Below are 25,132 nucleotides of genomic sequence, written 5' to 3' on the forward strand. Positions count from 1 at the left end.
TATTTAGAGTGATATGAGAAAATCGTGCAGGAGTTAACCAAGTAAAAATAAAAAGGAAAAATACTCAAAGCAAAAGAATTAGTATAAAGGTTCTAAATCAACGATTGCAGAAATAGTATTGTGGAATGATAATGATGTTGGCTCATCATATAGTCAACTGGAATGATCCTTCCTCACCCTAATGGAAATTTTCAAGTCTCAGATCAGGTAGTATCTTGATGAAACTTGCCTAACATGACATTCACCTAGGTTTATCAAGTTTTCCATACTTAAACTTATTTCCTCTTCACAACAGGTATTGGGACATTGAGTAATTTTAGTATCTTTCTCTAGATCATAAGACTAGGAATTAATGGTGGATGGATGAGATAAAACTAGAGTATTATTTCAAGTACTTTTATTAAAATTTTAATAAATGTTCATGATAAAATTAAGTACAAAATAATATATAATCAAAAGATTTCCTTCTCAGGGTTCACCTCTGTGCTTTCCCACTTTTCTGCACCAAGGAATCTGAAGGGTTAATGCAGCCACAATAGGGAAAGTGGAGATGTGCCTGCAAACAGGGCTCCCTGCTCAGGCTGAACATGCTTGCAAGCAAGGTGTTCTGCCAAGGAGTCTGGACACAGCCTTGAGTTTGATGTCCCTTGCAAATGAGGGAACATTCCCTTCTTGTGATAAGAAGGATGGGGCTCTGGACAGACTCTGCAGTAGCAGAAATTTCACTCCCTTTTGCTGTACGATAACATTCATGCACATGCACTATACTAAAAAGGCTTAGTCATACAGTCTGGAATTCCACTCGGGGGGGGCTATATAAAAGTAAACCGCAAGCTTGCTTGCTTGCGCAGTTCTTTTTCCTCTGGCCAGAGTGGTGTCTGTCTTTTGTGTGTGTTGTCTTTGTGTCATTTCACTTGCAATCTCCAACAGAATCAATTATAATTAATTCCTTGTGTATCTTCCTAGCAATTTACTGTTTATATATTTTATATGTATATATGTGTAATGTTAGTTCTATGAAATATATATATAATTATATTTTATAATTTTGTAATATTTATATCTTGTCCTTTATTTGAAATGGCTTTTATTTCAAATAAAATTTTATCTTGGAGTTTATTCCACATTAACATAGTATATTCACAGAAAAATAATATTACAATGGGAAATCTGTCACTTTTAATCCATCACCTATTGATGGAGTTAAAATAGTTTTGACATTATTTGTTAATAATTGTACCATAGTAAGAAATAATTTAATCTTTCCTGTGACCTAAAACTGTATGATTCTTAAAGCCTGAATCACCAGCTCTATCCTGTGCTACTCTCTAGACTTTTCAAAACCAGTAGCCTCAATTAACTTGATCAACCTTTGGACAAGGGCTTATATCGTCTGCTTATATGACTGCCTTAACGATGACTATCCTGCTGCTGCTGCTGCTGAGCCGCTTCAGTCGTGTCCAACTCTGTGCGACCCCATAGTCGGCAGCCTACTAGGCTCCGCCATTCCTGGGATTCTCCAGGCAAGAACACTGGAGTGGGTTGCCATTTCCTTCTCCAATGCATGAAAGTGAAAAGCGAAAGTGAAGTCACTCAGTCGTGCCTGACTCTTAGCGACCCCGTGGACTGCAGCCTACCAGGCTCCTCCACCCATGGGATTTTCCAGGCAAGAGTGCTGGAGTGGGGTGCCATTGCCTTCTCCAATGACTATCCTACTGTTAGCAAAAAACAAAAAGATCCTATGACAGAGAAGTCCCTTCTTTCAGCAGTTTTATATTTCTTCCATCCTGAATTTGTGTATAGTTACTACTTAATCTTAAGTACTTAATTGTTTCTTTGTTCAATGCCTGGATTTCTCCATTCAAATGTAAGCTTTAGGAGCACAGGGACTTTTTTTGTTGTTCATTTCTCTTTCTAAAGGTCTAGAACAATGCCTGGCATGTAGTAATTAGTCAATATTTGTTGATGAACAACAATGGCTATTGCGAAGGTTGGAAGTTTATTATAACGTGATATTCATGATATAGTAATACATATGTTATAATAGGGCTTCCCAGGTGGCTCAGTAGTAATGAATCCACCTAGAATGCAGGAGACCCAGGTTTGATCCCTGGGTTGGGCAGATCTCTGGAGGAGCAAACGTAAACCCACTCCAGTATTCTTGCCTGGAAAATCCCATAGACAGAGGAACCTGGTGGGCTACAGTCTGTGAAGTCGCAAAGAGTCAGATAGGACTTAGGGATTAGCACGCACACACACACTCACATGCTGTAATAGAATACATTAAAATCCTTTTTAATATATCCCATCCTGTCATATCAACCCTGTAAAATAAGCATGTTATCTTTGTCTTAGCAATATAGAAATGGAAACTCAGAGAGTTTAATAACATTGCTAGGCATCACAAACCAGAGATTTCTAGTGCTGGGATTAAATTTAGGTCACTTAGAATCCAAAATGTTTATGCTTTTCTCTATACAATATCACATTCCTAGAGAATGGTTTTCCTTTCTTGAACTTCATCCTATTGGCATCTGACATTGCTTAGGGTCCTGAAGTCAAGAAAGGTCATGTACACTTGAGGAAGGGCAGGAAGAGGAGCTAAGCTGATACCAGAAACACCTGGGGGAAATGCAGGTGCCAGCCCTTCATCTGGCTCTGAGGACAAAAGAGGCACATCTGGGAACAGATCTCCTAAGTCAGGACTGGGAGCAGGGCCAACCCATTTAGTCTGCTCACTCACACCCGACACAGAGAAGGCTGCAGTGATCTGGCTTCAGGTCTGGTCGTTAATGGCTCATCCAGGAAAGGGAGCAGGACCTCCCTGGTACTTTTTCTGGTTGTCTGACGTCAGAGCCAGAGTTCATCAAACTCTCAGGAGCCTGCGTGAAGCATAGGTATCAGGTAGAGCTGACCAAGGCAGGTCTCCCTACTGCGCACAGGTAAGGATCTCATCAAGGGCCATATCACCCCAGGCCCATCTCAAGGTTCAGCTGCTCAACTAGACAAGGTTTGGTGGAATGCCAGAATTCTATTCCTGTGTCCATACCAGAAAAATCGTATCTGTTTTTTGCCTCCCTGAGCCTTGATTTCCCTTTATTTATTTATTTTTTTTTTGTTGTTGTTAGAAAGCAAGATCTGAGACCACAAGAAGATTCAGATTACCAAAGTTATTGTCCAACTGTGACTCCAAATCTTCCTGGTTCAGAAAAATTCCAGTCTCTGAAGCTTTGACAGGACATACACCTTTTCCAACTCTGGACTTTCCTCTAATTAACTCAAGGAAGACTTGCCTCAGTGGAACATTCATGAGGCAGAGTGCACTATTCTTTAGCACAATTCCATGACTGCAGAAAGTCCAGAAAAGTGAGTTCCTCCTCCCCGGACAGTCAGTCAATGATTAACAGAAGGTCTAGAGTCTGTCATACAGAGTGAAGTAAGCAAGAAAGAGAAAAGCAAATATTGTATATTAACGCATATATGTGGAATCTAGAATATGGTATAGACGAACTTATCTGCAAAGCAAAAATAGAGACACAGATGTAAAGAACAAACATATGGATACCAAGGGGGAAGGGGAATGGGATGGATTGGGAGATTGGGGTTAGCATATATACACCACTATGTATAAAACACATAGCTAATAAGAACTAACTGTATTGCACAGGAGTGCTATACACTCGATGCTCTGAGATGACCAAAATGGGAAGGAAATGCAAGGAAGAGGGGATGGATGTGACTGATTCACTTTGCTGCACAGCAGAAACTAACACAACATTGCAAGGCAACTATACGCCAATAAAAAATAGATAAGGAAAGAAAGAAGAATGTTCCTATGGAAGTTGTGGAGGGTCTGGCAAGGCGTCTGTGCATCGACCATGGACCAGAAGGTTCTGCAGTGTCTTCCATCAAGACAGTCTGCCATCTCTCCTGCCCAGCAGTTTCCAGAAATTCTATGGGAAAGCCAATAGTTCATTTCATCTCTACTCCCTCCTCCTTCCCTGTCCTTCTCCACCAGAACCGCTCACCATGTTTTGTCATGAAATGAAACTTCTAGCGAAAGTCACTTTCAGTAGAAGAATGTGAGTGGACATGAAATTTAATGAAAACTCAAGGAATGATGAATTTTCTGAAATTCTTGTAGTCATTTATTATAAACAGCTCAGTCTGGATTTTCACTGGGCTTCTTCTAAGTATTAAGCAGTTCCTTGTCTGAAAGAGTTTGCAAATTAAACTAGAAAATTCTGATTCAATAGATAATTAGAATAGAAAATTAAAGATAATTATTTTTAAAGCCAGGAATAACCCCATCTGGAAGGAGCACAGCGAAAACATACCTGAGTTTTAAAAAAGAGAAGGAAGAGGTCAGCAGGATAAAGGAGGCAGGTGTGCCAACAAGTGAAGTTGTGTGAAAAGATACAAAGCCGGACTGGCAAACTTCCAGCTAGCCTCCTGTTTTATATGGCCCATGGGCTAAAAATGGCTTTTAATTTTTAAAAATGATTTAAAAAATCAAAAGAAGAATAATAGTTCATGGCATCTGAAAATTATATGAAATTCAAATTTTGATAAATAAAATCAGTATCCAGATATGCTCATTTGTTTAGGTTTTGTATATATTTGTGTACCTGTTGTTTTATGGGCTTCCCAGTTGGCACTAGTGGTAGAGACCTGGATTTGATCCCTGGGTGGGGAAGATCCTCTGGAGAAGGGTGTGGCAACCCACTCCAGTATTCTTGCCTGGCGAATCCCATGGACAGAGGAGCCTAGCAGGCTACAGGCCCTAGGGTTGCAAAGAGTCAGACACAACTGAGTGACAAAGCACAGCACATTATAATATAGATTCAGTATTTTGTATGCGTGCATTAGTTTAGACGTTGTGTAGTTGCAATACAGATCATATGGTCCATATAGCCTAAAATATTTTGTCTGTCCTTTTTTATAGGAAAAAAAAAAATCACCAAGCTCTGTACAGAATCATGAAGGGAAGTAATTCATCCAATAAGTGCAAAAACGCTGATTATGAAAGACAAAAGGTGAGACCTAAAATGTATTCTGTGTTCAAAATGTAGGCCTTGTTGAAAACCCGTGTTGCCTCTACTATTTTTTTTTTCATTATGATTCTAATTTCAGGACCTGAGTTTTCCTGCTGTGCAAACAATTTACCAAATTCCTTAGCTAAGAAATTACTTAACCTCTCCAAACTTCAATTCATCCATTAGCAACATAGGGAGGATAATAATAGTATCAAAATCAGACAGTTGTTGAACAGAAGACTATTAAAAGAGTAAAAATTCTAGCCTAATTCTATTATATATTCAGCAAATAGTAACAACGTGCAGTCATCATTTTCATTTTTATCATTATTGCTTTGCTGCTGTTATATAACAAAACGTAGCTCACTGTTGAGTGCTTGAATAATCGGAAAATAAAAAGAGGAAGTAACTCATTCCCCACCATGTAAAGGTGATTTTTCCTAAAACTGGTATATTCTTTCAGTTCTTCTTCCTACTTTTTTCTTATTTACAAAGTTTGAATTTACATGTACGCATTTATTCTTGTTTTTTAATTTTAATATTATGTCATGGATGTTATTCAATAGCATTTCTTCAAAAAAGGCTTAGATGATTACATGATATTTTCTGAAGTCTTAGGTCATAATTGACCTAGTTAGTTATTCATTAGTGATTGTTTCCAGTTCTGACACTATAGAGATACAACACTGAATATGTTTATAAGTGAAATCTTTGTCTAAGGCTCTGATTATTGGTTTAAATTAGAAACACCGAGTTCTTGAGACAAAATGTATGAACACTTTAAGAGATTTCATTTAAATTGTCTAAATTGCTTTTCAGAAAAACTATATAATTTTTTACACAAAAATCAAAGATATTTTCTACCATACCACCTCCCGTATTAGCACTGAGCATTGTGATTATTTTTACTTTTCCAAGTTTGGTGAGCAAAATTGAATTCTAGTGTTATTTATTGATTTGTCTAATTTGTATTTCTTTTTAGTACTGGGAAAATAGAGTAATTTTATATGTTCATTTCTTATTGATATCTCTGGTGAATTGAATCTTCATTCCCTATGTTTTTGAGGGAGAGAGATCATTTTTAATTGAAGTATAGTTGATTTAAAAGGTTTTCTTAGTTTTAGATGTACAGCATAGTGATTTATTTAGTGCTTTTACAGATTATATTCCTTTTAAAGTCATTACAAGCTAATGGCTATAACTCTCAGTACTATATATCCTTGTTTCTTACCTATTTTATACATAGTAATTATTTTTATTTTTTAATGTTTATTTTATTTTTTTAATTTATTTATTTAAATTGGAGATGAATTACTTTACAATATTGTGGTGTGTTTTGCCACACATCGACAGGAATCAGCCATGGATGTACGTGTGTCCCACCATCCCGACCCTCCCCCACACCTCCCTCCCTACCCATCCCTCCTAGTTGTCCCAGAGCACCAGCTTTGAGTGCCCTGCTTCATGCATGGAAACTGGACTGGTCATTCTGTTTTACATATGGTAACATACATGTTTCAATGCCATCCTCCCACATCATCCCACCCTTGCGCATAGTCCAGAAGTCTCTTCTTTAAATCTGTGTCTCTTTTGCGGTCTTGCATATAGGGTCATCCTTACCGTCTTTCTAGATTCCATACATATAATCTATACTTTTATAGATTATATTCCATTCAAAGTCATTACAAGCTAATGGCTATAATTCTTAGACTATGTGATATACCCTTGTTTCTTACTTATTTTATACATAGTGATTTTGTATCTGTTAGTCTCAGACCCTTAGTTTGCCCCTCCCTCTTCCCCCTCTCCTAAGTAACCACTAGTTTGTTTTCTATATCTGTGAGGTTGCTTCTTTTTTTTTTATATTCACTGAGTGAGTGAGTGAAGTCGCACAGTCATGTCCGACTCTTTGCGACCCCATGGACTGTAGCCTATCAGGCTCTTCCATCCATGGGATTTTCCAGGCAAGAGCACTGGAGTGGATTGCCATTTTCTTCTCCAGGGGATCTTCCCAACCCAGGAATCGTACCCGGGTCTCCTGCATTGCAGGCAGATGATTACATTCACTAGTTTTTTTATTTTTTTAGATTCCTTATATAGTGATATCATACAATATTTGTCCTTCTCTGACATGTCACTAATCATTATGTTTTCTAGGTCCATGGACATGGTTTCAAATAGCAGAATTTCATTCCTTTTATGGCTGAGCAATACAGTCCATTATATATAGGTGTGTGTGTGTGTGTGTGTGTGTGTGTGTGCACAAATACTTTTGAATCAATGTTTTTATATTCTTAGGATATATACTCAACAGTGGGATTGCTGGGTCATACGGTAGTTCTCTCTTTAGTTTTTGAATAACCTCCATCCTGTTTCCCATGGTGGCTGCACGAATTTACATTCCCACCAGCAGGGTACAAAGGCTCCCTTTTCTCCATATTCTTGCCAGCAAATTATTGTTATTTGTAGACTCTTTGATGATAGCTACTCTGACAGGAGTGAGGTGATATCACGCTATGGTTTTGATTTGCATTTATCTGATTACTAGCCCGAGAATACTGGAGTGAGTAGCCTATCCCTTCTCCAGAAGATCTTCCCAACCCAGGAACTGAACCAGGGTCTCTTGCATTGCAGGGAGATTCTTTACCAACTGAACTATCAGGGAATCCCCCCAATTATTAGCCCTGTTGAACATCTTTTCACATGCTCATTAGCCATCTGTACATTTTTGGGAAAAAAATTGTCTATTCAGGCCTTCTGCTCAGTTTTTGATTGGGTTGTTTGGCTTTTTTGATAGTGGATTGTACAAGCTGTTTATGTATTTTGGATGGTAACCCCTTGTTGGTCCTAATTACATTTGCAGGTATTTTCTTCCATTCTATGTGTTGTCTTTTTGTTTTGTTGGTGGTTACTGTCATTTTACAAGGGATTTAATGTTCGTTAGGCCCCATTTATTTTTGCTTTTATTGATAACAGTTTTCCTTAATGCTCTTGTGACCCCTCCACAGACCAATAGACAGTTTTTATTATTTGTTAAATAATAATAATTTGTTGAATAATAATAATTTGCTTTATCTGTTACTACAGATAAAATTTCAAATTTATCATTGTGTTTTAAAATGTTAAGCATTGTTTTGGGTAGCATGAATATTTCATTTTAATATTTGTGTTTATTCAAATACAAAGATTACAGTATCAAGATAAATAATATAGATACATGAAACAAAAAGAAAAAAGTTAAAACACTTATAACCACTACATTAATATTTTAACATTTAAATGAGTGCAATTGAGTTTTTCTATTTATGGATATGGACTTCCCTGATGGCGCTAAAGAATCTGCCTGCAATCCAGGAGACACAGATGTGGGTTCAAGTCCTTGTCAGAAAGATCCCCTGGAGAAGGAATTGATAACCCACTCCAGTACTCTTGCCTGAAAAAGCACATGGACAGAGGAGCCTAGCAGGTTATAGTCCAAAGGGTTGCAAAAAGTCAGATACAACTGAGCACATATACACAGAGCACACATTTACAGGGGTAATTTATATTTTAAAATAAGTATCTTCACACTAAACATATTATTTTGTAACATACTCCATTCATGTATATGCCTCCATGTTATTAAATATACTTTTATAACATAATTCTAAATTTCGGCTTAGAAATTCATAGCAGAGATATAACAATTTATTTAACCAACTTGCTGTTTTTATTCTTTTGGTTCATTTGTTTGCAACTACACTATCATAAATAAGGTTGAGAAAAACATTCAGGTAAACACAATTTTCACCCAAACAGTCTAAAGTTGCAGGTAAGATATTGTTAGTTCAAAGTGTCTTTGATTTATATTGGGAGATTTATTTGTCATTTCTTACCTATCATGTTTATTTCCCTTAATTTTTAACATAACTGAGTACTGCAATTGTTTAATCTTATTTTTAATTTTTACTTACTTTTTAGTAACCTTGAACATCTTCCCATGTTTTAGAGCCATTTTGATTTCAAATATATCATTATATTCTTCACATGATTTTTTTCTTTTCCCAATGTCTTTTTTTTTTAAGAATTTTTTTTTATTGTGGCGAGAACAGTTAACATGAGAACTTTTCAAAACATTTTAATTATACAAGACAATTTGTTAACTATAGGCACATTAGATTTTTAAAAGTAATTCATCTGACAAAACTGAAACTTTATACCCTTTACACAGAAACTCCCCTTTTCTTCTTCCTTCAGTTCCCTGGAGGTCAATATTCTACTCTTATAGTTTCAGGCCTTACATTTAAATCTTAATCCATTTAGCTTTAGCTTTTTGATTTGTGTAAGATAGTTTTGCGTTTTTGTGTGTAGCAGAAAAGGTCTTTTTGTTGTGGCTCTTGTGACTTTACTTTCTCATTTTTATTTGTTTTCTATCTGAATGGTTAAATAAAAATTTCCCTATCCTCAAATTTAAAAGAAAAATAGCACAAAGATAAGGACACACTGGTATGAGTATATTTCCATTTATTTTGTTGTATACTGACGAATACTTTCAGTTCAAGTGTTAGCTTAGTTATTTTGATATTTTTCCCAGTCATTTATTCTTGAGTGAACTTCATAATTTCATACAGCACCCTAGATGTTTTGCCTGTCTTTTAGCAAACTTCATATTCACCCCTGTTGCCTAGGAAAGACTTCATAGACTGCAGTAGGTACCCCTACTTCTCATACATCCCACCAAAGGTACTATGTATTTCCTGTATCATGCCCTTCATTGTGATTTAATATAACTGATTATTTGAACATCTCCTTCATTAGATTCTAAAGTTAAAGGAAGCAATCAATCATCATATCACCAGTACCTCAAAAGAGGTAGAATATATATTGATTTTTTTCATATCATTTAAGGCTCTAGCTCTTATTCATATAAACCAGGTAGTTTACTCAAAACAGTTTTTCTTTGCACATTGGCTCTAATGTTCCTCATAATTTTTGCAGAACTTTTATGAAAATCTGTTTCTTTTTCTTTTTTTGATTTGTCCAGTCTAGAAAAAGAAGTAGTTGAAATTCTTGGGAAACACTACTATCTACTTAGGTATACTAAAATACTCCTCTCAGATTTTAATTTCGAAAACCAGTGGATATTTTGGGTCCTGACAATCAATTGTCAAGCATAACTTTGCTGGACTGAGGAGAAATATCCTAAGAGGGTCACCTCATAATCTGATTAGACCAGAAAGAATAAGCATTATATGACATCAGGTACTCTGTTTGTACCTTGAAAAGGGGGAAAGCTTGCATTAAAAATGCTACATCCTGTCTTTGCATCTCCTTACCACTTTTTCTACTACTTTGAGTCACCTCAAAACAAAGCATGATAAAACAGTTGAATTTTTCTATTTATATACCCTCGCAAGTTGTTTTAGGATTACAGTCCTTAAATATGTACAAAAAAGTAATTACGGGGACTTCCTGGTGGTCCAGTGGCTAAGAATCTGCCCTCCCAATGCAGGCAGCCAAGTTGATCCCTGATCAGGGAACTACATCCCTCATGCTGAAAATAAGACCCAGCACAACCAAATAAATGAGTACACAAATAAATAAATGTTTTTTTAAAGTTAGCATTATTTCTAGTAATAGGTGGAGAAGTCAAACACCATGAATCTTTGAAGAAGGGGGAGACATAATAGGTATAAATAGAAATTTTCTACTGTTTTTCCATCTGACTCCACTCAATTGCCTCAGGATCCCTCTCACTTAACCACACTATGAGGGTATTAAGTGTGCATCAGAAAATGAGTGTGTGTGGATATGATCCGAATTGTTTTAGCAAACACAGTAACAAAGTGGGAAATGAATCATAAAGAGTAAGACTGGAGAAAGAAGAGACATCACCCACTTCAGAACCCAGGCTCTGGTCTTTCTTCCTTGTGTCTTTATTCTCAGATAACACAAGACCTTTTCTCTTATAACTGAAATCCTGATTGTGCTTCTTTCCCTGACACTAAAAGGAATCCCAACAACAAATCTACAATCAGACTCTTCAATCAAGAGTCTCTCTCTGTGACCACAGCTGGGGGTTCATTCCTATATCAATGGATGAAGGAAACTGGACAAGAGTAAGTGAGTTTATCCTCATGAGTTTCTCTTCCTTTCCTACTGAAATACAGTCATTACTCTTCCTGACATTTCTATTCATCTACCTGGTCACTCTGCTGGGAAACAGCCTCATCATTCTGGTGACCTTGGCTGACCCCATGCTGCACAGCCCCATGTACTTCTTCCTCAGGAACTTGTCCTTCTTAGAGATTGGCTTCAACCTAGTCATCGTGCCCAAGATGCTGGGGACCCTGGTTGCCCAGGACACAGCCATCTCCTTTCTTGGCTGTGCCACGCAGATGTATTTCTTCTTCTTCTTTGGGGTTTCTGAATGCTTCCTCCTGGCCACCATGGCCTATGACCGCTATGTAGCCATCTGCAGTCCCTTGCACTACCCAGTCATCATGAACCCAAGGACACGCGCCAAACTGGCAGCTGTCTCCTGGTTTCCAGGCATTCCCATGGCTACTGTGCAGACCACGTGGCTCTTCAGCTTTCCATTCTGTGGCATCAACAAGGTGAACCACTTCTTCTGTGACAGCCCTCCTGTGCTGAGGCTGGTCTGTGCAGACACAGCACGGTTTGAGATCTATGCCATCATTGGAACCATTCTGGTTGTCATGATGCCCTGCTTGCTGATCCTATGTTCCTACACGCGCATTGCTGCTGCCATCCTGAAGATTCCATCGGCTAAGGGGAAGCATAAAGCCTTCTCCACCTGCTCATCCCACCTCCTTGTTGTCTCCCTCTTCTATGTATCTTTAAGCCTCACCTACTTTCGACCTAAGTCCAATAATTCTCCTGAGAGCAAAAAAGTGCTATCACTGTGCTACACAGTTGTAACTCCCATGTTGAACCCCATTATCTACAGCTTGAGAAATAATGAGGTGAAGAATGCCCTTGGTCGGACCTTCCACAAGGCTATGTGTGTCAGACCTGCATTCTGTAGGCATTTTGAGGTATAACTAAATTGATTAAGTGAGGAACAATCAATTCCATGTTTGGGATTCCTCTCTCCATCTATCCACATCTCCACTAGGCCAAAACCAGCTATTGAAAGGGCTGTTGAAAAGCATAGTGAAGAGAAAGCAATATAGAAATAGATTAGTCCTATCATCACACCTGCCTCTTGAGAAACCTATATGCAGATCAGGAAGCAACAGTTAGAACTGGACATGGAACAACAGACTGGTTCCAAATAGGAAAAGGAGTACATCAAGGCTGTATACTGTCACCCTGCTTATTTAACTTATATGCAGAGTACATCATGAGAAATGTTGGGCTGGAAGAAACACAAGCTGGAATCAAGATTGCCGGGAGAAATATCAATAACCTCAAATATGCAGATGACACCACCCTAATGGCAGAAAGTGACAAGGAGCTAAAAAGCCTCTTGATGAAAGTGAAAGAGGAGAGAGAAAAAGTTGGCTTAAAGCTCAATATTCAGAAAACGAAGATCATGACATCTGGTCCCATCACTTCACGGGAAATATTTGGGGAAACAGCAGAAACAGTGTCAGACTTTATTTTGGGGGGCTCCAAAATCACTGCAGGTGGTGATTGCAGCCATGAAATTAAAAGACACTTACTCCTTGGAAGAAAAGTTATGACCAACCTAGATAGCATATTGAAAAGCAGAGACACTACTTTGCCAACAAAGGTCCGTCTAGTCAAGGCTATGGTTTTTCCTGTGGTCATGTGTGGATGTGAGAGTTGGGCTGTGAAGAAAGCTGAGCACTGAAGAATTGATGCTTTTGAATTGTGGTTTTGGAGAAGACTCTTGAGAGTCCCTTGGACTGCAAGGAGATCCAACCAGTCCATTCTGAAGGAGATCAGCCCTGGGATTTCTTTGGAAGGACTGATGCTGAAGCTGAAAACTCCAGTACTTTGGCCACCTGACACAAAGAATTGACTCAGGAAAAGACCCTGATGCTAGGAAAGATTGAAGGCTGGAGGAGAAGGGGATGACAGTGGATGAGATGGCTGAATGCCATCACTGACTCGATGGACATGAGTATGGGTAAACTCCGGGAGTTGGTGATGGACAGGGAGGCCTGGTGTGCTGCGATTCATTGGGTCACAAAGAGCCGGACACGACTGAGCAACTGAACTGAACTGAACTGAACTGATCATCACATCTATCAAATTCCTCTGCTTGCATGTTATGTACTTATTTTTTTTCTCATTTGACACTTCTGTGGCCAATACATTCCAGAGTAAAATACATGGCATATTTAATCTGTAAATTTGCGCCAAAGTGACTTACTTTGGGAGTAGTACGAAGCTGTTTGAAATGTGAACTTGCAGACAGGAAGTTCTCTTGGCATTTATTGTGTTTAAGACAAATCTAACTCCATTTAATAGAAAAAAAAAGTTTATAGTCCCTTAAGCACAAAATACTTCTCATTCATTCACTTCATTTTGCATGCCCCAGAGGCAGTATTGGCTCCTAAATTTGTTAGTATTTAGCATGGACAGAGAAAAGTATATCACTTATCCCTGTAACTATGCCTTTCAGTTCAGTTCAGTCACTCAGTTGTGTCCAACTCTTTGTGACCCCATGCACTGCAGCACACCAGGCTTCCCTGTCCATCACCAACTCCTGGACCTTACTCAAACTCATGTCCATAAGATCAATGATGCCATCCCACCATCTTATCCTCTGTTGGCCCCTTCTCCTCCAGCCTTCAATCTTTCCTAGTATCAGGGTCTTTTCCTGAGTCAGTTCTTTGAGTCAGGTGGCCAAAGTATTGGAGTATCAGCTTCAGTATCAGTCCTTCCAATGATTATTCCTTTATAACCCCAATATCCTCAACCAACTCTTTTCAGGCTATTTCTCCCAGGTAGAATGATTGGAATTTCCAATTTTCTGTCTGAGTTTTTTTCCAAGTTTGTAAGTATTGTTGAAGTTAATTTCAAATTTTCACAAATACAATTTCAGTCATGATGCTTTTTTTCTTAAAGTCTTATAATGGATCCTATCTACTCCAATATAGGCCTTATTAACAACTGTTATGTTTTGCCTGAAAAGTGAAAGTGTTATTTGTTCAGTCTTGTACAACTCTTTGCAACCCAATGGACTGTAGCTTGCCAGGCTCCTCTGTCCATGGAATTCCCCAGGCAAGAATACTGGAGTATTCTCTTTTTTTTAGTACCATGCCCTGCAGGCTACAGTCCATGGGGTCACAAGAGTCAGACATGACCCAGTGACTAAACCACTGCCACCACTGAATAGCTAAGTAAGCAAGTAATTAGCTCAGATTCAAAGTAAAAGAAAACTTTAAAAAATAAGAATGGGTGCTCACTTCGGCAACACATATAATAATATTAGAATGATACAGAGATTAGCATGGCCACTGCACAAGGATGACATGAAAATTCATGAAGCATTCCATATTTTTAAAACCTGACAAAGACAACACAAAAAAAGAAAACTAGAGACCAATATCACTAATGAACATAGATGCAAAAATCCTCAACAAGATTTTAGCAAACAGAATTCAGCAGCACATCAAAAAGCTCATACACCATGATCAAGTTGGGTTTATTCCAAGAATGCAAGGATTCTTCAATATATGCAAATCAATCAGTGTGATATACCATGTTAACAAACTGAAAGATAAAAACCATATGATTATCTCAATAGAAGCAGAAAAAGCCTTCAACAAAATTCAGCACCCATTTATGATTAAAACTTTTCAAAAAGTCAGTATAGAAGGAACCTACCTCAATACAGTAAAGGCCATATATGATAAGCCTACAGCAAGCATTATTCTCAATGGTAAAAAACTGAAAGCATTCCCCCTATGATCAGGAATCAGACAAGGGTGTCCAGTTTCACCACTATTATTCAACATAGTTCTGAAAGTTCTAGCTACAGCAACCAAAGAAAAAGAAGTAAAAGGAATCCAGATCAGGAAAGAAGTAAAGCTCTCACTGTTTGCAGATGACATGATATAGTACATAGAAAACCCTAAAGATAGTATCAGAAAATTACTAAAGCTAATGAGTGAATTTAGCAAAGTTGCAGGATACAAAATCAATACACATAAATCACTTTCATTTCTATATAGTAACAATGAAAACTCAGAAATTATGGCATCAATCCCATGCACCACTGCAACAAAAAGAATTAAATATCTAGGAATAAACTTACCTAAGGAGACAAAAGAACTGTACACAGAAAATTTTAAGACACTAATGAAAGAAATCAAAGATGATATAAACAGGTGGAGAGATATTCCATGTTCCTGAGTAGGAAGAATCAATATTGTGAAAAAGACTATATTACCAAATGCAACCTACAGATTCAGTGTGATCTCTATCAAATTACCAATGGCATTTTTCACAGAACTAAAGGTCTGTCTAGTCAAGGCTATGGTTTTTCCTGTGGTCATGTATGGATGTGAGAGTTGGACTGTGAAGAAAGCTGAGTGCCAAAGAATTGATGCTTTTGAACTGTGGTGTTGGAGAAGATTCTTGAGAGTCCCTTGGACTGCAAGGAGATCCAACCAGTCCATTCTGAAGGAGATCAGTCCTGGGATTTCTTTGGAAGGAATGATGCTAAAGCTGAAACTCCAGTACTTTGGCCACCTCATGCGAAGAGTTGACTCATTGGAAAAGACTCTGATGCTGGGAGGGAGTGGGGGCAGGAAGAGAAGGGGATAACAGAGGATGAGATGGCTGGATGGCATCACCGACTCAATGGACGTGAGTCTGAGTGAACTCTGGGTGATGGTGATGGACAGGGAGGCCTGGCGTGCTGCGATTCATGGGGTTGCAAAGAGTCGGACAAGACTGAGCAACTGAACTGAACTGAACTGAACTGAGAACAAAAAATATTCATATGGAAACACAAAAGACCCTGAATAGCCAAAGCAGTCTTGAGAAAAAAGAATGGAGCTGGAGGAATCACCCTTTCTGACTTCAGATTATACTACAAAGCTACAGTCATCAAGACAGTATGGTACTGGCACAAAAACAGAAATACAGATCAATGGAACAAGATATAAAGCCCCAAAATAAACCCATGCTCCTATGGGTACCTTATTTTTGACAAAGGAGGCAAGAATATACAATAGGGCAAAGAAAGCCTCTTTAATAAATGGAGCTGGGAAAACTGGACAGCTACATGTAAAAGAATGAAATTAGAACACTTTGTAACACCATACACAAAGATAAACCAAAATGGATTAAAGACCTAAATGTAAGACCAGAAACTATAAAACTCTTAGAGGAAAGCATAGGCAGAACACTCAATGACATAAATCAAAGCAAGATCCTCTAGGACCCACCTCCTAGAGTAATGGAAATAAAAACAAAAGTATACAAGTGGGATCTGATTAAACTTAAAAGTTTTTGCACAGCAAAGGAAACTATAAGCAAGGTGAAAAAACAACCCTCAGAATGGGAGAAAATAATAGCAAATGAAACAACTGACAAATGATTAATTTCCAAAATATACAAGCAGCTCATACAATTCAATACCAGAAAAGCAAACAATCAAAAAGTGGGGAAAAGACCTAAACAGACATTTCTCCAAAGAAGACATACAGATGGCTAAGAAACGCATGAAAAGATGCTCAACATTGCTCATTATTAGAGAAATGCAAATCAAAACTACAATGAGATATGACCTCACACCAGTCAGAATGGCCATCATCAAAAAGTCTGCAAACAATAAATGCTGGAGAAGATGTGGAGAAAAGGGAATGCTCTTGCACTGTTGGTAGGAATGTAAGTTGACACAGCCACTATGGAAGGCAGTATGGAGATTCCTTAAAAAAACTAGGAATAAAACCACCATATGACCCAGCAATCCCACTCCGAGGCATATACCCTGAAGAAACCAAAATTCAAATAGACACATGTATTCCATTGTTCATTGCAGCACTATTTCCAATAGCTATAACATGGAAGCAACCTAGATGTCCATCGACAGATAAATGGATTAAAAAATTGTGGTACATATACACAATGGAATATTATCAGCCATAAAAATGAATGCATTTGAGTCAGTTCTAATGAAGTGGATGAACCTAGACCCTATTATACAGAGTGAAGTAAGTCAGAAAGAGAAAGATAAATTTCATATTCTAATGTATATATACAGAATCTAGAAAAATGGTACTGAAGAATTTATTTACAGGGCAGCAATGGAGAAACAGACATAGAGAAGAGACATGGACATGGGGAGAGGGGAAGAGAGGGTGAGATGTATGGAAAGAGTAACATGTAAACTTCATTACCATATGTAAAATAGATAGCCAATGGGAATTTGCTGTATGGCTCAGGAAACTCAAACAGGGGCTCTATATCAACCTAGAGGGGTGGGATGGGGAGGGATAAGGGGGGAGGTTCAAAAGGGATGGGATATATGTATACCTATGACTGATTCATGTTGAGGCTTGACAGAAAACAACAAAATTCTGTAAAGCAATTATCCTTCAATTAAAAAATAAATAATTTTAAAAAATAAAAGAAGAAGAATGGCGGAGAATGTTAATTCTTCAATCACTTTAAATTCATTATTAACTCTGAATAAATAACAACAATGAGCAGTCCCAGAAACATCAGTAAATTCATCAAAAGCCACAGAAAACCATAATCACTTGCTTTACCTTTTAATTGACTGGTACTGATACTGCTCCTGAGGTCTTCAATTCCTCAAGGATCAGTTCTCACCAAAATGATAATTGTCTTAAGCAAGTTTATTTTCTCTGGACACATTTGTTTTTGTTGTTCCAGTCAAACATAATTTAATCAACTCATCATTGGTAAAGGCTTTCCTTGTTTGGCTAACAAACGAGCCACTTGGAAGCTTTGCATGCAGCCCCACTTTAATTTTTCCTTTTTCATAAAGACATTCTGCCATAATAAGGTATTCCTTTGAGTTTCAAATTTCTCTGACTGTTGCTTTCTGTAAGTTGGAAATATCCCAGTGAGTACTTAGTGTAGTAATCTCTACATGTATTGTTTATGCTTGGCAAAGCCTGAATATCATTACATTATAAACACAATGATTTACCATCTAATTTGATGTCAGAATATTTTACACTCCTCTGCTCTTTAAAATGTGACATTTGATATAATTTTTTTCTCATTCTAACCTGATATCTGTGCACTGGTAACAAAATAAATGTTACAGTACAGAAATACACATGGCACTCAAGATGTCAAGTAATAACTTCATCACTGTGCTTTTCTTTTAAACTTGTAATATTTATTTTTTGCAAGAGTAATTCACTCTTAGCAGCAAACAGGGCCATGAACATATTCTTATAACTTGAAAACAGCTACAAAAAGAACTGACCAATTAAGCTGTGACCATTTCCCTTCTATGTTCACCTCCTAGCTCCTGGAAATTTTTTCCAGTTTTACTGAGATATAATTGACATATAACATTTTTTTTTACACTTTTTTTAATTTTATTTTTTATTTTTTAAATTTTAAAATCTTTAATTCTTACATGCGTTCCCAAACATGAACCCCCCTCCCACCTCCCTCCCCACAACATCTCTCTGGGTCATCCCCATGCACCAGCCCCAAGCCTGCTGCACCCTGCGTCAGACATGGACTGGCGATTCAATTCTTACATGATAGTATACATGTTAGAATTCCCATTCTCCCAAATCATCCCACCCTCTCCCTCTCCCTCTGAGTCCAAAAGTCCATTATACACATCTGTGTCTTTTTTCCTGTCTTGCATACAGGGTCGTCATTGCCATCTTCCTAAATTCCATATATATGTGTTAGTATACTGTATTGGTGTTTTTCTTTCTGGCTTACTTCACTCTGTATAATTGGCTCCAGTTTCATCCATCTCATCAGAACTGATTCAAATGAATTCTTTTTAATGGCTGAGTAATACTCCATTGTGTATATGTACCACAGCTTTCTTATCCATTCATCTGCTGATGGACATCTAGGTTGTTTCCATGTCCTGGCTATTATAAACAGTGCTGTGATGAACATTGGGGTACATGTGTCTCTTTCAATTCTGATTTCCTCGGTGTGTATGCCCAGCAGTGGGATTGCTGGGTCATAAGGTAGTTCTATTTGCAATTTTTTAAGGAATCTCCACACTGTTCTCCATAGTGGCTGTACTAGTTTGCATTCCCACCAACAGTGTAGGAGGGTTCCCTTTTCTCCACACCCTCTCCAGCATTTATTGCTTGCAGATTTTTGGATCGCAGCCATTCTGACTGGTGTGAAGTGGTACCTCATTGTGGTTTTGATTTGCATTTCTCTAATAATGAGTGATGTTGAGCATCTTTTCATGTGTTTGTTAGCCATCCGTACGTCTTCTTTGGAGAAATGTCTATTTAGTTCTTTTGCCCATTTTTTGATTGGGTCGTTTATTTTTCTGGAATTGAGCTGCATAAGTTGCTTGTATATTTTTGAGATTAGTTGTTTGTCAGTTGCTTCATTTGCTATTATTTTCTCCCATTCTGAAGGCTGTCTTTTCACCTTGCTTATATTTTCCTTTGTTGTGCAGAAGGTTTTAATTTTAATTAGATCCCATTTGTTTATTTTTGCTTTTATTTCCAGAATTCTGGGAGGTGGATCATAGAGGATCCTGCTGTGATTTATGTCTGAGAGTGTTTTGCCTATGTTCTCCTCTAGGAGTTTTATAGTTTCTGACCTTACATTTAGATCTTTAATCCATATCACTGATGAACATAGATGCAAAAATCCTCAACAAAATTCTAGCAATCAGAATCCAACAACACATTAAAAAGATCATACACCATGATCAAGTGGGCTTTATCCCAGGGATGCAAGGATTCTTCAATATCTGCAAATCAATCAATGTAATTCACCACATTAACAAATTGAAAAATAAAAACCATATGATTATCTCAATAGATGCAGAGAAGGCTTTTGACAAAATTCAACATCCATTTATGATAAAAACTCTCCAGAAAGCAGGAATAGAAGGAACATACCTCAACATAATAAAAGCTATATATGACAAACCCACAGCAAACATTATCCTCAATGGTGAAAAATTGAACGCATTTCCCCTAAAGTCAGGAACAAGACAAGGGTGTCCACTTTCACCGCTACTACTCAACATAGTTCTGGAAGTTTTGGCCACAGCAATCAGAGCAGAAAAAGAAATAAAAGGAATCCAAATTGGAAAAGAAGAAGTAAAACTCACACTGTTTGCAGATGACATGATCCTCTACATGGAAAACCCTAAAGACTCCACCAGAAAATTACTAGAGCTCATCAATGAATATAGTAAAGAAGCAGGATATAAAATCAACACACAGAAATCCCTTGCATTCCTATACACGAATAATGAGAAAGTAGAAAAAGAAATTAAGGAAACAATTCCATTCACCATTGCAATGAAAAGAATAAAATACTTAGGAATATATCTACCTAAAGAAACTAAAGACCTATATATAGAAAACTATAAAACACTGATGAAAGAAATCAAAGAGGGCACTAATAGATGGAGAAATATACCATGTTCATGGATTGGAAGAATCAATATAGTGAAAATGAGTATACTACCCAAAGCAATTTACAAATTCAATGCAATCCCTGTCAAGCTACGAGCCACATTTTTCACAGAATTAGAACAAATAATTTCAAGAATTGTATGGAAATACAAAAAACCTCGAATAGCCAAAGCAATCTTGAGAAAGAAGAATGGAACTGGAGGAATCAACTTGCCTGACTTCAGGCTCTACTACAAAGCCACAGTCATCAAGACAGTATGGTACTGGCACAAAGACAGACATATAGATCAATGGAACAAAATAGAAAGCCCAGAGATAAATCCACACACCTATGGACACCTTATCTTTGACAAAGGAGGCAAGAATATACAATGGAGTAAAGACAATCTCTTTAACAAGTGGTGCTGGGAAAACTGGTCAACCACTTGTAAAAGAATGAAACTAGATCACTTTCTAACACCAGACATATAACATTTTATATGTTTAAGGTGTACAGCATAATAATTTAGTACAGTTCTGAAAGAGATGGGAATACCAGACCACCTAATCTGCCTCTTGAGAAATCTGTATGCAGGTCAGGAAGCAACAGTTAGAACTGGACATGGAACAACAGACTGGTTCCGAATAGGAAAAGGAGTACGTCAAGGCTGTACATTGTCACCTTGCTTATTTAACTTATATGCAGAGTACATCATGAGAAACGCTGGGCTGGAAGAAACACAAGCTGGAATCAAGATTGCCGGGAGAAATATCAATAACCTCAGATATGCAGATGACACCACCCTTATGGCAGAAAGTGACAAGGAGCTAAAAAGCCTCTTGATGAAAGTGAAAGAGGAGAGAGAAAAAGTTGGCTTAAAGCTCAATATTCAGAAAACGAAGATCATGGCATCTGGTCCCATCACTTCATGGGAAATCAATGGGGAAACAGTGGAAACAGTGTCAGACTTTATTTTTAGGGGCTCCAAAATCACTGCAGATGGTGACTGCAGCCATGAAATTAAAAGACACTTACACCTTGGAAGAAAAGTTATGACCAACCTAGATAGCATATTCAAAAGCAGAGACATTACTTTGCCGACTAAGGTCTGTCTAGTCAAGGCTATGGTTTTTCCTTTGGTCATGTATGGATGTGAGAGTTGAACTGTGAAGAAGGCTGAGTGTCGAAGAATTGATGCTTTTGAACTGTGGTTTTGGAGAAGACTCTTGAGAGTCCCTTGAACAGCAAGGAGATCCAACCAGTCCATTCTGAAGGAGATCAGCCCTGGGATTTCTTTGGAAGGAATGATGCTAAAGCTGAAACTCCAGTACTTTGGCCACCTCATGTGAAGAGTTGACTCATTGGAAAAGACTCTGATGCTGGTAGGGATTGGGGGCAGGAGGAGAAGGGAATGACCCAGGATGAGATGTCTGGATGGCATCATGGACTCGATGGACGTGAGTCTGAGTGGACTCCGGGAGATGGTAATGGACAGGGAGGCCTGGCGTCCTGCAACTCATGGGATCACAGAGTTGGACACGACTGAGCCACTGAACTGAACTGAACTGAACTGACACATTTCAAAATGATTACAATACATTTAGTTAATATATTGCTTCAAATATTTACAACTTTGTTCTTGTGCATCCCCATGATTTTTAATGCCCAAGCAGAAGATGAAAGTACCACTAATGTATGAACTTCAAACAACCATTCAGTTTTGATGTTATAGCATGAAGTAACTATGATATGTAAATGAATGAGCATGGCTGTGTTCCAATAAAACTTTACTTCTAGATACTAGAATTTGGATTTTATATACATTTTTTTTGCAGGATATATGATGAATACACATAATTGTATTTTTATACACTTGCAGTGAACAACCTGAAAAATAAAATTTAGAATTTCTGTTTGCAATTACATAAAAAAGAATAAAACATACAGGAATAAATGTAACTGAAATACAAACCTTATACTCTGAAAGTTGTAAAACATTGAAGGAAATTAAAGACGATCTAAATGAAAGTAAAAGTATCCAAGGTTCATGAATCAAAAAAAATGTAACATCATTAAGATAGCAATGAGCTTCAGATTCATCTACAGATTCAACACAATCCCTATCAGAATCCCAGATGACAGAGATTCTTACTTCACATCATAAACAAAAATTAGCTCAAAATGGATCGATGACTTAACTGTAAGAGTTCAAACTACAGAGTTCTTAAAATACAGCACAAGCGTAAATCTTCATGATCTTAGATTTCGAAATGGATTCTTAGATATGACACCAAAAGCGCAAGCAAACAAAGAAAAAACAGTAAATACATTCAGTTCAGTCGCTCAGTCGTGTCTGACCCTTTGCCACCCTGTGGACTGCAGCACACCCGGCTTCTCTGTTCTTCACCAACTCGCAGAGCTTGCTCAGACTCGTGTCCATTGAGTCGGTGATGCCATCCAACCAGCTCATCCCATTCAATCTTTCCCAGCATCAGAGTCTTTTCAAATAAGTCAGGTCTTCGCATCAGGTGGCCTGGATTTTATATACTTTTATGTGTCAAGAAATATTATTTTTTAATTTATTAACCATTTAAAAGCCAAGTAAAAACCATTCTTAACTCATGAACTATATGATACCCATGGAGGGTTGAATCTGGCCTGTAGAGTATCATTTGCCAATATCTGGGAAAGAGCATGAACCAGAAGCTAAAATGCTTGGGCTTTATCCTGCTTCTGTAGCTTGACAACTCTGTGATATTGGGCAAGTTATTTAGCGCCTGTGCAACTGTATTTCATCTTCTGTAAAGTGAAGATAATCATAAAACCTATTCCACATCTTGGCTGAGAGAATTAAATGAGTGAGTATATGTAAATCATTAAAAACCAAGGCTGAGCACATAGTAATTTCTATATAGAAAAGTTAAGCATTATGAAGATGCTGATGACAGTATTGGTGATGTTGATGACGATGATGAATATAATGAAAATTATTTGGAAGGGAAAACTAAACAGCAGTAAGCGTAGTGAGGTCTGGAGGAGTCCAGTCTTGAAAGGCCTTCTATGCCAAGGTGTTTGAACACTGTTTTGTGAAGCGGATGGATTAATTAAGAGGGTTTTTAGTATGAAGAAACTGTCAAGTGTGTATTTTGGAAAAATTACTTTGGTAGTGGTATGGAGAATGGGTGGCAAAGGGACACAGTCTGTAAGATAGACATCTGTCAAAAGACCTTTGTAACTGGTCAGAGGAGAGATCATGAAACCAAAATTCAGTGCAAAGGAAAACCACCTCAATCTCAGAATTTGAAGTCCTCCGTCATAGTGGGTGAGCAGAGCAGGCAGTAAGCAGAGCTGAGAGCTCAGAGAAAATCACTGCTGCTCTGGATCCCACCCACTCTGCAGGTCAGCAGGGACTTGAGCTTCAAAATTGGCCTGCTTTCTAGCAGGATTTCATTAGGTGTGAATCTTCAGCCTGAGTTCATTACCCTATCCCCAGATCTGATCCTGTCCGTTCACCTAAGCTCTCGTTTCAGGCCCCAGGAGAAGCCACTGGGAGCCTCCCTCAGCTGTGCTCCCTGAACAGCAGCATGTCTTATTAACAACTTTTTAATGAAGTCACAGACTGTGACTGCTCATTAATAGGCTGGTTAGTCTGCAGCCCCAGGGGTGGAAGAGACTGATAGATAGCAGCCAGTGAGAACAGAGCTCAGCCTAAGTAGAGCTGAGGATAGGAAGGGAGAACTAACTCCCTTTAGCAGAGATTCCATGCCTTTACTCTTGGGTCTCCAGGATTCATCCCTTCCAGCTCTCAGTGACTGTGATTCTGCAGATTGAGGTCTAGAGGGACCAGGGACAGAGGTGGAAGGAATTAAAACAGAGCCCAGGGATCCCAGGCTCAGACCAGCTCTCAGTCTAGAGAGACTGTTGAGGAAATCAAATCTTCTTTAGGTTTTCTTCAATGCTTGTGTAAAAGGGATTTTGCTTTTGAAGTTTTATCATCTTCCCTTCCATAATCATGGACTCCTTTGCTATTCCTCCATCATGTCCAACTTACTATGAAAGCATTAAAGCTGGGTATCCTGTGGCAACAACTGAGGCCCCATGTAGGCAAACATTTCCACTTGTAGAACTTTGCAGTTCATTATACTCTATAGTATTCTTACAATTTAAAGTAGAATATGAGTTATGCAGAATTCTCAATTAGTTTCCTTTTAATTATCACTTAGGTAAATTATTAGGTTCCCTCCTTTTGCCAAAGATCAGGGTAAAGAAAGGAATTAACAAGTAGTTACTGTGTTACCTATTTGTGTACAAAGCATCATTTACACCTCAGAGATATCATCAGGATATATAGAACAGGGACAAAGGAACAACCAATAAGTGTCAGAGCTTAGGTATGCATCCAGGTCCCTATGATCCAAAATACCATGTTCTTTTCAATATAGTATAAATTCTCTAAAATATAAAGGTACAAATTATAAATAAGTTAGAAGGAAAAGGAAAGAATGATATGTAACATAGAAGGCCAAGAGGCTTCAAAGGGATCATAGGAGAAAATATTTTAAGAC

General features: G+C 37.9%; 1 protein-coding gene across 1 annotated transcript; it reads left to right on the forward strand.

Moving 5' to 3' along the window:
• LOC102172172 (olfactory receptor 10A5-like) lies at nucleotides 11,111–12,079 on the forward strand. Its single transcript, XM_005689751.2, has one exon. The coding sequence runs from the start codon at nucleotides 11,111–11,113 to the stop codon at nucleotides 12,077–12,079; it is 969 nt and encodes a 322-aa protein (XP_005689808.1).

The sequence above is a fragment of the Capra hircus genome, chromosome 15 (assembly GCF_001704415.2).
Source record: "Capra hircus breed San Clemente chromosome 15, ASM170441v1, whole genome shotgun sequence".
NCBI classification, from domain to species: Eukaryota; Metazoa; Chordata; class Mammalia; order Artiodactyla; family Bovidae; genus Capra; species Capra hircus.